Source organism: Polyodon spathula, chromosome 4 (genome assembly GCF_017654505.1).
Source record: "Polyodon spathula isolate WHYD16114869_AA chromosome 4, ASM1765450v1, whole genome shotgun sequence".
NCBI classification, from domain to species: domain Eukaryota; kingdom Metazoa; phylum Chordata; class Actinopteri; order Acipenseriformes; family Polyodontidae; genus Polyodon; species Polyodon spathula.
Window position 1 is genome coordinate 66,993,988 of NC_054537.1, and position 17,779 is coordinate 67,011,766.

The 17,779-nt window shown below is 39.3% G+C and overlaps 1 protein-coding gene across 1 annotated transcript in view; it reads left to right on the forward strand.

Moving 5' to 3' along the window:
• The window catches only part of LOC121314772 (sodium-dependent neutral amino acid transporter B(0)AT3-like), a 28,002-nt gene extending 18,290 nt beyond the window's left edge, over positions 1 to 9,712 (forward strand). Inside the window, exons 11-12 of the mRNA XM_041248438.1 lie at positions 7,863 to 8,025; positions 9,487 to 9,712. Coding sequence (XP_041104372.1) covers positions 7,863 to 8,025; positions 9,487 to 9,684 — 361 coding nt within the window. The 3' untranslated portion in view covers positions 9,685 to 9,712. The remainder of the gene's footprint in view (positions 1 to 7,862; positions 8,026 to 9,486) is intronic.
• The last annotated feature ends 8,067 nt before the right edge of the window (positions 9,713 to 17,779 follow it).

Consider the following 17,779-nt stretch of genomic DNA (forward strand, 5'->3'; position numbering starts at 1 on the left):
TCCGCGTTGGGAGGGACTGACGCCCCGCCTGGAGCCCGCAGTCTCCCTGTCTGCACGGGTTCGGAGTTCTGCACTGGCTGTGCTCTGCCATCCGGCAGCTCTGCAGCCTTCCGCTGAATTCGTGTCTTTTTTGCTACTACCTTGAATGATTCTTCACCATTCTCAGAAGTAGCGGTATTATCCTCCGAACCTGTCAGTGACAGGCTGCGGCTGGGTCTCTTTGTGCGAGGCCGTGGTGTTGGTGGTTCTGCTCCGGTTTCCTTCTGGATCGCCCCCTCCTCGGTCAGCACGGGCTCGCTCTGCGGCTGCGCTGGGGGAGCCGACTCTTCCTCCCGCTCACCCCCAACACCCCTGACTTCCTCCCCGCCAGCATCGCCCTGATCCTGCCCTGTCTCCGCTCTAGCCTCCTTTCTCGGGCAGGCTTTCCTCTGGTGTCCCTGTTCTCCACAGTAAAAACATCTCATCGTTTCGGAACTGACAAAAACTACACAATTCATCCCTTCCACGTTAAAATTCCAGGCAACATTAATGACTTGGTTAGGATCATTTAGTAAGACAAACGCCTGCCTTCTAAACGACATGACGTGCCTAACACTGTTATTTTTGCACCCCAAAAAAACAGAGGCACATTAGAAATAATAACTTTCGTAACCGGGGTTACTAGAGGGGAAACCTGAACAAATTCACCTTTCACTGTAAATCCTTCCTCTACCAGCTTGTGTACCAGAGACACCTCCACTAAAAATATTACTAGCGCTTTATTCATTCTTGATGCCGACATAATATTTTCAAACCCCACCACCTCTCCTACTGCCAGCAGGCACTCCTCCACCGAAACCCCGGGGTCATCAGGCAACGGACCCCGTGTCGGCGGGTGAGAGCCCCCAGCCCTCCTGAACGAGACCCCATAACGGGATCTCCAAACACCCTACAAACAAACAAACAAACACACACACACCACTAACCTACGAACAAACAAACACACAAAAAGAACAACTAAGTAACTATCAAACAAACAAATTAAATAAATAAATAAATAGATAGATATATAGATAAATAAATCAAGTTTTAAATTTCCCGGTCCTACCGCACTGGCGTTCCACCTCTCTGCAAGCCCTTCCCACAATCCTCCACGAGAGAGAGAGAGAGAGAGAGAGAGAGAGAGAGAGAGAGAGAGAGAGAGAGAGAGAGAGAGAGAGAGAGAGGACATGCAGGTCATATTATACCATTAGAAAAAAAATCTTTATTTAAGTTTCACCCTTTTGTTAATTGTTGCTCAAAATTAACCCAATAATTCAGACACATGGAACATCTTAAACAGTATCATCCACAATGGGGCAAAGCTAAATTCAACTAATGAGCTAAATAAAATAAAAAAAACCTGAAAAATAATTAGGAATAAAATCTGATAAAAAAGTAAGATCCCAAAAAAATATTACAACATATATTACAGAACTGCTCCTCCTGCTTCTCTCTTTTGATGCTTATTTTGTGGGTGGACGCATCAAAGTGTACCTCCTATTTTTAAAGGTGGCAAAGCGGTCAATGACACTATTGTGGCTTAGTGGCCCAAGCACTTCACCCTCAATGGACATGGCTGCAAGACTTGCAAGCCTTTTCTGACCCACTGTCTTACGCAACCAGGAGTGCAGCCAGCGCAGTGCACTAAAGGACCTTTCACAAGAGCAGCTGCTCACAGGAATTGTGATGGCAACCTGAATGATTTCCTTCAGAGAAGGAAACATATCATCATCCAGGAGGTTATGCACAGCAAGCATATCTTTGGGAGGACATCCAGGTTCTCTTTTCCAGGCAAGAAAGTTTCTGGCCACCAACATCTCTTCTGTTTTAACATCAATACTGTAGTGCTTGGCAAACTCAGTTAAGCATGATGTATCTAGGAGGTTTTTTGAGTTGGGGCTGCATGCCTGTATGTTTTTGAGCAGACCTGCATCTACAGTTGAGAATCGCTGGTCAAGCTTACAAACCATCCTGTCCAAGCAGGGGAGCATCAACTCTGTTTTCATTGTTTGGGAACATGACAATTCTGTGCCTAAACCCAAGGAGGTGTCCAGCACAAAATCTCCCATTTTCCTTTGTTTGCACTTTCTTGCTGCATCTGCCTCTGGAATACTGTGAATTGCACAGAGTGCTTTGGTTCTGTCATAAAGTTCTGTGGCAAATGCATCGGTGCGTTTGCCTATCAGTGTGTCACATACAGCTTGTTTGCCGAAACAAGCTTCTGCCAGGTCTACAGTCTCTTTCTGGAGGACGTTGTGTAGCCCCTCAGTTATAGAAAGAAGGGACTGAAACATCAGTAGCAAATACATGGTGGAGAACTTATGAAGCTTTGCTCTCAGGCCAACAGCCATGGGGGATCCAATGGCAGACAGACAGTCAAAAATAGCAGTTAAAGTGTCCAGGACTGCATTTATGGACCGCAGCTGGCATGCCCAGAGAGTGTTTGAGAGCTGTATAAGTTCAGCTGATGCTACTCCAAGTTCGGACTGAGCTTCTTTGAACTTGTGGTAGTTAACTAGGGATGTACTGAAAAACAAATACACATTCTCCAAGAAACTAAAAAACTCAGCAGCCTCTGGAATAGAATGTTACAACACCAAATTAAGCTCATGAGCATAGCAATGTACATAAATTCCCTCCCAATGCAGCATTCTGAAATGTGCTTGCACACCTCCTTTGGACCCACTCATGACACCTGCACCATCATAGGTCTGTGCAACGCACTTTAAACCTGCTACCCCTCTCATTTGGAGCTGCTGTTGCAACTCATTTGCTATCGATTGGGCATCAAATGATTTCTGCTAGTGCTAGTAAATGCTCAACTGTCCACTCTGTCACATATCTAACACACAGAGCCAACTGTTCAGACTGCCCATCCCTGGCCTCATCCGCCATAATGGCATACATTCCAGACTTTGACATCTCAGAGGCTATGGTGTCCGTAATCTCTTTGAGCACAGCATTCTGAGATTCTGGAGAGAGATACGTCGCATTTGATGGAGCATTGTACCTTTGCAGGAAAGGGTCAAACTCCTTCAAAAGCTCCATACATTCAAGAAAGTTCCCTCTATTTGTGCTTTCACTAGATTCATCATTGGCACAGAAAGAGAGTCCCTGTCTTCCTAACATTGAGGTGACCGCAACAATTCTCCTCAGATACTCCCTTTTCTCTGCAATATCACTAGCATGGGCAGATGTTAAAATCTGAGCAATGTTCCCATGATTGCTAGTTGCCTGGTAGCTTTGCATGCCACAACACTGTCTCTCTGTGTTTGTGCTATCTCATGTTTACCGAAGATAAACAAAGCTTTTTTGCAATTTTTGCTGCCATTACTGACAAAATAATCAAATTTAATGTTTTTGCCAAAAACTCTACATGGAAAGCAGAAATCTGTGTTTTTGTGGACAGAGTACTCTACCCAATTGTATTTCTCAAACCAGCAGTGCTGAAATGCCCTTTTCTGTGGACCAAAACTTTCGTGTGGGTAGCTATTCAGCTTCACTCGTCTATGCCCAGTGTCTTTATCAGCTAAATCGCTCTCATTTCTGGAAGGAGTTGTTGCAGTGGCTTGATTACTTTCTTTCTTTGGATCTATTTGTTGTCCTTCCCTCTCTGGATCTCTTTGTTGTCCCTCCCTCTCTGGATCTGTTTCTTGTCCTTCTTTCTCCGGGCATGCTTGCTCTCTCTCACTTATACAGCTCGCATGTTGATCTCTGCCTTGCACAGAAGCTAAGCTAACAAAAGTAAGACATATGCTGTCATATGCTGTACAAATTTAACTGAAAGCTTTAACATCTACTCTTTTTTTATCACTAACCTTCATCAGACATGCTCCCTCAGCACTGTCAGCCTCCAGCTTCTTTCCCTCATTCTTATCTGCTGTGTTTTGACATGTATTGTTATTAAACTCACATTTACAATAACTCAAGGCTTAATAGGTGATTAATCAGTTTAAGTTTTAATTTGTTTGTTTGAACTAGTAAAATCTTCATTTCTCACCGGATTGGCCTTCGGTAGAGCAGCTGGCACTGCCTCCCTTGAAGAATTTCTGTATATCCATCTAACGTTAGTCGTTAGCTAGCCTACAGTTGAGAAATTGAGGATAATACAATGACATTGTGATCAACACTATGTCACCTTTTCTACACACGACCTACTGATAATTGTTTTGCAATGGCCTACTGAATGAAAGCAATTGAGCATGTTGTTACGTCATCTGTCTCATTTATAGCCTGGCACTGATAGCAAAACTACATTAAATACAACGTTAATTAGATATCATCGCCACATAACGTACGTTGAATTTAAAAGGCACCGTTAACGTTACCGTTAGCTAGCTCACAACGTCTGTTGCACTGTAACTTACAGGCAACCTCACATAAAAACATATTGGTTAACAAAGCTTTGTTATGACCAAAGTCTATAGTAGTGAATACTCTCTCTCTCTCTCTGTTCTAACGTACCACAAATTCACATCGTAGCCTATCTGCATGAATCCGTCCTGTCAGAGCCTTTTCCTGTCCGTTTACTGTTGGCTAGCAGTCTCAAGCCACAGTAGCTAACGTTAACCAAAATGTTAGCTGCAAGTAGACCCAACAGTCACTAGCGCGTGCAGCAGCCTCCCCCAGGTCCTAGTGCCCGCCCGGTAAGTAGTTTAAGATGCGATGGAACGGTTGACAAAAAACAAAAAAAAAAGAAATCACAGAGAAAATATATTGACTGATATATTGATTTATTTGGGGGGGGGGGGGCTAATGAATAGTTTAGGGGGGCTAAAGCTCCCCTAAAATAGGCCTAGCGACGTCCCTGGCTCTCTGGCTGGTTTTATTATAGCTCCACGGTGGCCTCTCATGTACTTCTCAGAACTACATTTCCCATTACCCTTCTGCTCACTGGTAAATCCATCTCAGTTACATATAAGAACATAAGAACATAAGAAAGTTTACAAACGAGAGGAGGCCATTCGGCCCATCTTGCTCGTTTGGTTGTTAGTAGCTTATTGATCCCAAAATCTCATCATGCAGCTTCTTGAAGGATCCCAGGGTGTCAGCTTCAACAACATTACTGGGGAGTTGATTCCAGACCCTCACAATTCTCTGTGTAAAAAAGTGCCTCCTATTTTCTGTTCTGAATGCCCCTTTTTCTAAACTCCATTTGTGACCCCTGGTCCTTGTTTCTTTTTTCAGGCTGAAAAAGTCCCTTGGGTCGACACTGTCAATACCTTTTAGAATTTTGAATGCTTGAATTAGGTCGCCACGTAGTCTTCTTTGTTCAAGACTGAACAGATTCAATTCTTTTAGCCTGTCTGCAATTCTGGTCGCTCTTCTTTGCACTCTTTCTAGAGCAGCAATATCTTTTTTATAGCGAGGTGACCAGAACTGAACACAATATTCAAGATGAGGTCTTACTAGTGCATTGTACAGTTTTAACATTACTTCCCTTGATTTAAATTCAACACTTTTCACAATGTATCCGAGCATCTTGTTAGCCTTTTTTATAGCTTCCCCACATTGTTTAGATGAAGACATTTCTGAGTCAACAAAAACTCCTAAGTCTTTTTCATAGATTCCTTCTCCAATTTCAATATCTCCCATATGATATTTATAATGTACATTTTTATTTCCTGCGTGCAGTACCTTACACTTTTCTCTATTAAATGTCATTTGCCATGTGTCTGCCCAGTTCTGAATCTTGTCTAGATCATTTTGAATGACCTTTGCTGCTGCAACAGTGATATGTGAGCAGGAGGATGATTGGAAATGTAGTTTGAGTGGTACATGCAGGTCCACATGAAGCCATCTTGGAGGCAGTGGAATGCAATTTAAAAGTTTAAAAAAAAAGTTATCAAAATGTAAAAAAAAAAAAAAAAAAATAGCTTGAGGCAACTTTGCTTTATTAAACTGCAAAACCAAGTTCCAAGTGTTCGATCAGCTTTTCTTTTACTGTTGCAGAGGGACATGAGATTGGTTACAATCTGGCACACCAGCAGAATTTAGAGAGCAGATATTAAAGAGACCATTTGAAGGCACATGGGTGCTTTTTCTGAGAAAAAGTCACCTGAGTCAGACTGAAGCAGAAAACGATACACAGTGAATCTAAACAAAAAGAATACATTACTTTTTTTATTTTAAAAAAAAAAAATGTATAAAGTGCAATAGACCACAAATGGTTTCAAAGTGCTGCACATGCACACTGCAGGACATGCATATACATAATAAACAGCTAAATATACATAACACAGCATAAAATACCTGTGAAATAAGAACGTTTTTAGTTTCTTCCTAAAAGGGAGAATTTCAGTGGTAAAACTGAGTTCTACAGGTAGTGCATTCCAAATCTGTGGACTTGGGACTGAAAAAGCATGAGCTCCAAAATGGTGTGCAAGGACCTCAGACTCCTAACAGGATCATAAACCTGCAATTTCTCAGTCAGATAGTGACGAAGTTTCTGTGCTTCATGAATTAAGCACAGGAATTTGAATTGGGCACGAAACTAAATTGGGAAGTTTGATCCCGATGGTCTCGACCAATCAAGAGTCGAGCTGAAGCATTCTGAATGCCCTGGAGCAGCCTGGTTCGACACCAAGGCAGACCCACATACAGAGCGTTGCCATAGTTGAGACGAGATTTTATGAGGACATTCAGAACAGTAGTATAGACTCTGTCATAGAGAAATGGTTTAAACTTTTTGAATGTCTGTAGATGGAACATGCACGTTTTTACTACTTGTTTTATCTGAGGCAGAAATGACAGTGAATTGTCCACCACTAGAACTAGACTCTTAGTCCTATTCACTAATAGGGGAAAAGTTCTATTGACAGTTAATGACAATGCCATATGCCTCAGATCACCAAGTTTAACTTCTGACCAAACCAACAAGTATTCTGTTCTGTCAGGGTTGAGTTTCAACCAATTGCCAGACATCCAGCTATTAATATCAGACGGACAAGCGGACCGAGTATTAAAGTCTCGCTCATCCCGAATTTCAAGATATAGCTGAGTATCATCAGCATACTGGTGGAAAGAAAGGCTATATGCCCTGATCAGTTTCCCCAGTGGCTTAACGTAGATGTTAAACAGTAGGGAAGATAATATGGACCCCTGTGGGACTCCACACATAACTGGCCTGGCTGAAGAGCAATAGGGACCCATTGTTATTTTTTGGGAGCTATCAGTCAGAAACGATCTGATCCAGTCAAGTGCAGTCCCACAGATGCCCATATCCTGCTCCACCCTCTGCAATAAAAGACTGTGGTCTATTGTGTCAAAGGCCGCTAAGAGGTCTAACAAGATTAAAATGGCCGGACCTCCTTTATTTAGCACGCTAAGTAACTCATTAACAACACACAAGGTAGCTGTTTCAGTACTATGAAAAGGTCAGAATCCAGACTGATTAATGTAAAGGAGTCCACTGGAGGACAAATGTTCTTGCAGCTGAAGGACATGGGTCACTGTCACAGAAAGTAGACTTTATCTTAATAAGGTTTGCTGAGAGCTCAGACAAAGTAACTTGCCTGAACTTGTGCAAAGAGTGAGACTGTGGATCTCTATCCTAAAAAACAAAAGGGGGCTTGAACAGATGTGTTGGAAATGGACATTCTAAGATCTTGTATTTTATTGTCAAAAAAAGTTATGACAAGTTACCGCTGAATTAGGGAGAACCTGCTTGGTGGATTGAGGGTTGGACAATTGACCAACAACCCTGAATAATTATCCAGGCGGACTCTTAGCAGTTTTAACCCTAGTCGCTAGATAGGATATCTTAGCCTCATAGATTGCTTGGTGATATTGTTTCCTGAGATAAGATAAGATATTTCATACCCATGATGTTTTGTTGACAGATTCAATGATGATATAGAATGGATGACTGGCCGACGCCCTAATCTGTACTGGCAAGCGACCTGGAGAGTAATCAGCCCTTTGATGTTGCTGATTGTGTTTCTGGCATATATTGTGGTGCAGGTTCAACAACCTGCTACCTATGAAGCATGGAATCCTAACTATGTATGTATTCTTTTGTAACTTCTAAACACTCATCAGATCTGAAATCAATTTAACATTCTTTGCAGTCCTGTAGTTTAAGAATGTCTATCTGTCACACTACATTGGAGGCGGTAGGTAACCAACATAGATGTTAAATTGCAAAAATGGTATACTTTGTGTTAAGGTGCTTTGATCTGAGTTCATAGCAGTCTTTGGCTAAGAAGACACCCCTTGGGAAGCTAGCGAAGTGTTTTCTTAGCCGAAAGGTTCTCTAAGACAGAGCTGACCACCTGACACAATATACCAAGGCCAATCATGGTGTGAATCAATAAATACAAATGCATTTGTTACTTGCACATGCATCAACATATAAAATGAACAGAATAAGTAAGTGAAAAGCAATAGGCAAGCATATGTTAATAAACTATAATAATAAACTAAACAACAAATTAAATTAATAAAGCATCCCTAAATACAGTTCAAATTCAACAGTGGCTCTAACAGTAAATTATAAATATGAGAATTAATTTTAACACAATGGTTATTAATAACACAGCACCCCTACACACGTTAAATGCAGCAGCAGCTTTAGATTACTCTTGCGAAGTCAGTTTTGAAAGGATTGAATAAACCATTTGAATTTGAGTTTGATGATGAGTTATCAGGTTACAAAACATTACTGTATTAGTTTTGAATTTGTAAGCAACTAATCACTAAGCCAAAGTGTTCTCTTAGGAGGTGTTCATATAGATGGAGACCTCTGTGTGTATGCAGAGGGAGTATTTTTAACATTAGGTAGGTAGATTATGTTTACAATTAGGCATACTGTCATTTTAAAATATATTCACAAAACAAAGATTAAACTTTAAAGCTACAGTGTGCAGTGCAAAAGCACATCATGAAAAACCACATATGTAGGTGAAAACTGCTAGACTAGAAGTCACTACAGTTAAAAAAATAAAGAAACACATGAAATTTTCGGTTCACTAAAATAAAGCTTACATAATCTCTGTAAGTAAGAAATTGCAGTGTCCAGTGTGAAAACGCAACACAAAATAATAAATTAATATCCAACGTAGCACTATAGCAATAAAATGTTCAATACAAAAAACGGTGTCTGAGTTACAAGCTCTTGCAGTGTCTAAAAAAATAATACAAAAAAATCTCCTAAATATGGATTGTATTGCAAAGCCTTCTAAGGTTTAGGACCAACTAATCATTCAACTTTCATTTTTTAGTGCTGTCAATGTGCTCAATCAATGGCCTGGGCGCTTACAAATATACTGACAATAATGGCAACTCAGAGTGGAGAGCAACTCCTATATACAGGTCAAAGTACCTTAAAACAGAGTCGATAAAACTAACTGCAATACTCATAATAGAAGTAAAAGGGCTGTAAACAGATATGAAAAGTTTTCTAGCTCCAAGAGTGCTGATGCCGATGCTTTTGAACTGATGTATGCATTTTTATTTCATTTACAGATTAACTTCCCTATGACTGAAACATTGGATTATCCCGGCTGGGTATTTGCAATTTGCGTTCTGCTGTCATCCGTTCCCTGTATATTTATCCCAATTGTAGCTCTTTATAGGTTTATTCAGTGGATAATGAGGAGAGTACATCAAAGCCAGAATCGCAGTCCTTGTGAGAACCATGCATATGAACCTGAACTTCAATAAAGTTAAAAGCAATTTCATTGTGTTTGTGTGTGTAATTATATATAGATATATATTATAATATATATTATATATTATATATATATTATATATATATATATATATATATATGAAAATTTTGTAAAAATTTTACTTCCCAAGGAGGTATAATGTTTAGGGCGAGGGTGAACTGAAAAACCCATTGCCTCATTGCTATATATAAATGGCAGTTCAATAAACCTTTAAGCTAGTTTACATTTGTAAGGTATTTGTGTTTATGTGCATTCCTTGACAAAGGGTGTGTTATCCGGTTATCAATTTTTATTTTTATTAACCTTTATTTAACCAGAAAGCCCCATTGTGATTAAAATCTCTTTTTCAAGTGAGAGCTGATCAAAAAAGTGGCATATAGTACAAAAAAACAATCAAAGGAAAAACACACACACATACAAATAAGCACAACCAAGACAACAGTTAATCAAATTACAAGGAACAACTTAGGCACACCGACCAAAACAAAAACATATCTCAGCTACATCAACATCAATTTTTTTGTTTGAACTCCTTTAAAGGTATCAAGATTCAGTTTTTCCTGAAGTTTACAATTGTTTCCAAATTCCCTACGAATTTTAGGAACTGGAAAACTTAGAATAGTCTGAGATCATAGACTATGAGTATATTTGAGGTAATTAGCATTTAATTAAGATAATTTGTGGTTTTGCCAAGGATAACCATATAAACAAAGATGTACCAGTGTTTCAATCTTCGTGAAGATAAAGAAGTCAGAATAGCCAAACTATATAAATCACAATGATGAATAGAATAACTCAGGCTGGTTATAAATCTCAATGCAGAATGGTACAAAAAATCCAGCTTTCCATTTCAACTCCACTTTGTCATCTTTAACACTGAATCCAGGCTGACAAGCCCATATTTAGTCAACAGTGTTGCTTATCAAATTGAGAAACTAAATTAAAATACAAAAGGTAAAGCTATAAGAAAATCATGGTTCCTATTACACTGAAAAAGGCACTAGCCAAAACATTAGTGTTGAGTTCTGACTGATGATTTTGAAGTTATGGATGAAAAAAAAAAAAAAATCCTAGTTAAAAGATTCTGCTGGGATAGGTAAATGTTTTGATTTAAATAACTCTACAAAAAATAACTTAAGCTGTCACTTGTGATACTGTAGGTATTTTTTTATTGTGTGACTGTATTAAAATATGTTGAACTCTGCAATGTGTGATGTATTGATTTATACTAAAACCATTTTTTAGTAGTCATATTTCTATGGAGTGGCAGTCTGGCTCTAAAATTATAATACATTTTCTAACAATCTACCAGCCCTTAGAAAACATGATTAAAATCAATTTAGCAAAGACACTTATGCTATGTTGTTAGACTATGTTTGTACTGATGACAATGTATTTAGATGGCATACATACATCTGTTTGACAATGAAACCAAGTCACTAAACCTTTGATGAATTTTGTGCAGTAGTTTAGCATTGGTAAACAAGGGGACTTTAGGTTATGTCCACACTCCAGTTTCGAGAACCAAACTCGAAAATGTTCTAATTAATCCAGCTCAAAAGGAGCCCATACTGAAGCACCATTTCATGTTAAATCAGGATCAATGCATACAAGCACTATTAAAATAGTTTGACTACAGTTCCTAGCAGCTCATTGGACAGTGGGGCTTAATTTGATAGTATCCCTTCATGCACTGTATTTTATGTTTACAAACCCACAAATATGGAGCCAATGCTCACAGAAGATATGTCACTACTTAACATTCACGTTATGGCTTTGTTTCAGTGATGGAGAAGGCAGCAATGGTCTTGATATAGGCAGGCTATAAATTATGCCATAAATAATAATTTTATGCTTCAAAAGCATGCTTCTTTGGACTAGTGTTACAATTAAATTGTATATAGTGAAGTTGTATGAGTATCTTTCTCCTTCAGGCACCTGTTCTGAGTATTTGCAATGTCCATGCGGCAAACATATCAAAGTACATTTTTGGATATTGAGATACATACAAAATGTTCAGTATCTCTTCTGACAAACCTCATTACCTGGTGCAATGTAATTTAGAACTGGACTCGAGACTCCCTTCTGAGATGGTCTGAGTCTGGTTCTTGAGTATGGTATTGAATGCTCTGTAGTGTAGCTGCTTACTGTATTTAGCACTTTTAAGCCGGTTTAAACAGTATAAATGCAACACATCACAGTTCAAATTATTAGGTTTGGAAACTATACACTTGCCACTTTAAAGAATGTAATACTATTTGTCAGCTCAACTGTTGTTGGAGTTTTGACATAGATAAATGCAGAATTAATAAAATGTTCTGTTTCTCTGTTTGAGCCACATAATACTGGGAAAACTACAGTGCTTTCTTATCTGAATAAGCATTATTACAAGAGTAAATGGGCCCTATTATATTTGCTGAGCAAACATTATCATTCGGCTAGGGTTTGAAAAACATTGACATCTTATATAGTTCTACCCGTTCATAATACTGTTTGTGTTTCCCTTTTGCATTGGTTTGGATAGATAGACAAACTTAATTGCATCTGGTGCAAATAAATCAAAATAAATCCCCAGTGATAATCAGTTTAACAGTTTCCTCTGTGTAACAAATGCTAATTCAAGCATGTGAATGTTATATATGTATAAATGACCGTATAAAATATGTACACACTGTAGGTAAATCCTCACTGATATTCCATTCCTTAAAAAGAAATCATGCGGCACAGGCATATTTAGAAATAGTTTTAAAACAAATGCATAGTAATCTGCTTTAGAGTTTTACAGTTTACTTCTGACATTGGCCATATCTGAAAAAAACCTGCACAGAGATAATGCAAGTTGTTATCTTTCATACAGTACGAGCCCCAAAAAGGACATATTCTGGGGGTTGAAATTTTAAGTACATCTACCCCTTGCATGTCTGTATGCAACATGCATTTATTCACTACAACTGCAACTGCAACTGCAACTGCAAATAAAAACAAAACATTATTCCACCATTAAAATCTCGATTCATCAATCAATCAAACAATCAATCTTTATTTTATATAGCGCCTTTCATAGTGGAACACCATCACAATGCGTTCTACAAGATGCAGTAAATTCAAGAAAATCCATAATGGTTCAAATAGAGAAATGCATCAAACGTGACATACAGTGGAAAGTACATAATACAAGATAGTAGCATAATACATGAAAATAGTACACTAAATACAGTGGAAAGTGCATAATACATGAAATAGTACAATAAATACAGCAGAAAGTGCAGAATACATGATAGTCACAATACGTGAAATAGTAGCAGAGAACAGGTGGGTTTTGAGAGTTGATTTAAAGCGAGCTACGGTCAGAGCATCACGCACCAAAGCTGGGAGAGAGTTCCAAAGAGTCTGAGCCATAAAGCTAAATGAGCATTGTCCAAGTGTGGTGCACTTTTGCTTGGGGATAACAAGTAGGCCAGAGTCAGAGGACCTCAGCGCAGGCAGGGATATAGCGGATCAGCAGGTTGAGGAGGTACTCGGGATCTGTGTGATGAAGGGTATTGTAGATGAACAGGAGAGTTTTCAAAATAATCCTGAACTTTACAGGTAGCAAGTGCAGCTGGGCAAGACAGGGGTTGGGTGATGTGATCCCGTTTTTTACATCTGGTAAGGATTCTAGCAGCAGCATTCTGAACTAGCTGCAGTCAGTTTATGGTGCGTGCAGGGAGACCACCATAAACAGAGAGTTTCAGCAGTCGAATCGAGAGGAGACAAACACATAACAAAGTATCTCCGCATCCGGGAAGAAAAGGTAGGACCTGACTTTAGAGATGTTTCGAAGATGGTAGAAGGAAGATTTGACCACGGAGGAGATGTGGGCATCAAAGGAAATCATATTGATTTCAAAGTAATATTCCAATTTACTGTAAATTAAACTCACCTCCAACAACATATATGTAAAGACCTGATCTTACACAACGGAGATAAACCAAATGAAGATTTGCCTTTGTAAAAGTATTTTGAGCAGCAAGACTGACTATATACCTTCACATATTTATTAAACTCTATGCAAATGATAAAAACTGTAATAAAAAGACACTATACAACAGTTGTTTGCAGATACAGTTGTGAAATGAGTTGCAAAACTGACTGAAATGTTCAATGTTTTAAAATACCAGCTAGTATTTCGCAATATGTACAAACTTTTTTACGGAATCATTTTAAAGTGACTTTGAAACTTGGGTGGAGTGACTGCTTTCAAAAGGAGCTCAATTCAAAACACAGATTACACTACAGCACTATGCCAACAAGAATCAAAGGGGACTCTAATTTTAGCGCTTGCAGTTAACTAACATTTTTGTAAGCAGAATGTTTCACTGTTGCTCAGATTATGCTGTCTAAAGGGCACCTACAGCTTTGATCTTCACTCACATCTGCTTTTACTGACTGTAAAAAAAAAGAAACGCTGATGTTTCTTTTGACACCATTTTATTTGCTTCTCTCTAAATAAGGTCATATCCATTCTTACAGTAGTTACATGGTGACACATGTGAAATGAGCCCTTCAGCAATGGCTAACACAGGAAGTGGTGCATGAAAAATCTTAAACCAGTTGGATCGTGGGATAATACTGAGGAAAACTGATGTGTGCTAGTGGCTGTAAGCTCTGCTTTCTAGTCCCACCTACTGTATAAGAGATACGTAGCATTTTCATAAACCTTCTCCGCCTTGAACAATCAACTTTAAAAAACTGATGAATGCAAACCAAAAGGAAGTATTTTACAGCCAATACATGTTTGATTTTAATTATTTATGTTGCAATAAAACAAAAAAACTGTCATGATGTAGAATCTCGATATGTTTTTTTTGGAAAATCCCACGCCTAATATAAATAAGAGGGCTTAGGCAAAGGATCCTTGTGAAATGTTAATTAGCTTATTTTTCAATGCAGACCTTGAAAGCAAACCACACACAGAGTAACCAAGGAAACAATGTTACTGGAAAACACACTGTGTATCACAAGTGCTTATCTCAGCACGGTACATTCTAAGCAGGCTGTTTAAAGTCAGCTTCATTCAACCACCAAAAATATATCATACAGACCTTTGTTATAATAATAATAATAATAATAATAATAATAATAATAATAATAATAATAATAATAATAATAATAATAATAAGATACTAACTAATAAGTAACAAATATACAGATGGAGCATGTTCACAATGTGAGAAATAAGCCACATGCAACATATTTATGTTTACAAGTCAAGCCCCTCACAAATGGGTAGCCAACACATTGTTTTTAACATGGTGGCAGTAACAAACTACTACAACTAAGCAACATGTACAATTATAAATTCTGCAACAATCCTTCATATCGTACCTATTAGAAAGAACATGCTAATTTATATTTTTGATTGCCTTTTTAGACTTACATTTGTGACAAGAATGATGGGCTGTGGACAACTGTGATGAACAAATGACTACATAGCACTGCACTCAATTCAGTGTGACCCAAGCCTGGACTCCATTTTACACCTTCCTTTGCAGCTTGTCTGCCTAATGTAGCAGTTAGCAGTTAATATCTGATCAGTGATCTGTTTCAGCAGCTTTGTAGCTTCTTGTTGCAGAACAAGGGAATGGTTAACTTGAAGATCTGCTGTTAATGTGTAATCACTATCACAATATCAGTGACTCATGCATGCGACAATCTTTGGTGGCAATAAAACAACAACAGAATAAAATAAAAGAACACAACACTCACCAGTGCTGGCAACTCAGGACATCATGGGGGAATGAATGTCAACACAGGGTTCAGTAATAGCAGCAACACTGTGCAATGGATTTGAACCATTTCAATAATTCATGCCTAATCCCCTTATCAGTGGTAGAATGCACAGCTGCAAACTAGTGGGAAAACTAATGAATAATTTAAATTGGAAATACATTTCACTTGTTGGAGCTTTTGTACACATCAAGCAGATTTCTGTGTGGAAGCAGATGCTTAAGATGTTCTTGTTACAATGCAAGATATCAAGATCACACATTAGGGGGTCTATTTGCAAAGACACTGCTGTTGCCACATCATTAAAGATAAACAGCTAACAGTGCATTGGGAGTGATTACAGTAGATTCCCCACCATTTAGATAGTAAGAAATACTTTGAGGCAAAATGTTTTTTTTTTTTTTTTTTATATATTTTCTTTCAATATTTCTAGTTCTAAATTAGAAAAGAAAGAAGTCAGTAGTACAAAAACATAAAAATCGATAACATAAATACTGTCTCTCATGAAGAATGTGTTATTAACTCCTCGTGATCTGCATTGAAAGACCACAAAGTATGGTTCGAGGATCTAGAGTAATCATTTATGAAAGGAAATTCCAATAAAGAAACCGTGGCAAGACTGATTTCCACATGACCCACTGATTTGAAATACATGGTATTTCAAACACTTTTTTGTTTACTCTCACTCATACCCCCACTCATTGACATACTGAACGGCTGCAAATACAAAATTAGAGCCATCAGTAACATGAAAAAGAAGGTCCCCATGATCTACAGCTACTGTATGATCATGTGGAAATGTATATAGACTGATACTCTCAATAACTTGTGATAAAGAATTCCCTATCCAAGTTTCATCACACTTGTCTAGCTATATGTAAAAAAATACTGAATACGCATTACATAAATGACATACTTTAAAGTACCCATGACTGAAAAAAAGGTAAATAAGTAATAATGGCATTTTTATAAAAGATACCATCAGGGGTCAGCAACTTGTCTGTACACAGACATGCATGTCCGTGGCAAGACTTATCCACGTCCGTGGCAGTGAATACGTCTCACACATGCAAGGAATTCTTATAGAATGTCCGTTTGTTTGATCGTGGCCAAGATTCGGCTGCGGAGATCAGACTCAACAGTTTTTGGAACTATACCAAGGGGACCTTCAATCCCTGGAACAGGGAGAGGCAACCCTGAATAGCTGCTACTCTGTCGTCTGACAGGCATGCACGCATCGTATTGGAGTCCAGCAGGAGCCCCAAGTACATTGTGCACTGCACCGGTATAAGACAACTCTTTGCATTGTTGATGGTGAGGCCCAGCCAGACCAGATGCTGTGTCATAATTGCCGTGTGGGCCATTGCTCCCTCTCGCAGCTCAGTGCAAATCAGCCAGTTGTCGAGATAGTTGAGTACTCTGATCCTCTGCAACGGCAAGGGGGGCACGATAGTACCCAGACACTTCGAAAATGTAAGAGGAGCTAGGGAGAGGCAGCACGGAGAACTTGTAAACACTTCCCTGAAAAGTGAAGTGGTGGTACTTCCTGTGCTCTGGACGAATGGGAACGTGAAAATACGTGTCCTGTAAGTCCACAGTGGTGAACTAGTCATCTGGGCAGACTGATTGGAGCATTTGGAACCTCCATTCCTTCAAGAACTTGTTGAGGTATCTTAGTTCTAAGATGGGGCGAAAGTCACCGTCCTTCTTGGGTATCAGAAAATGTCTCGATTAGAACCCTTCTCCTCAGGAATTGGGGTCTACTAGACGAATGGCTTGCTTGCACAACAAGGTGACCACTTCCTTTTTGACTACCGAGATCTGAAGAGGGTCCGACACAGATGTGTGCATGACACCTCAGAAGGAGGAGGTCCCAAATGGAACTGCAGCAAGTAACCGTTGTGCACGCAATGGCTTGGACGCACCACACCCTTCGTTCCTTGTGTTCTGTGGAGGGGCTCGATTTCCCGTCGCCACTGTGGCCCTGGGACCATCCTGCCAACGACTCAACCTACCCCGCCCCGGAGCACGGGAGGGAGCAGTGCGGCCACCTGCCAAGATGCTTCGCGTTGTCGAAGGGAGTGCTGTAAGATTTCATTCACAGTTGCTCCCAGGGATATCGGAGTGTCCAGTAATGCCACCAGATCTGCGTCGGGCACCCTTGCATGCAACAGCCATAGCTCTCTGTGAGCCACCACCAGGCTTGTCAGTCTCTGGCCTAGGGCTTGTCCTTGAAGACCAGAGACCTGGAGCAGCATACTCAAGAGGAGACGGAGCTCTGGGAACCAGGTCTCTGTGAGCACTCTATCAAAATATGC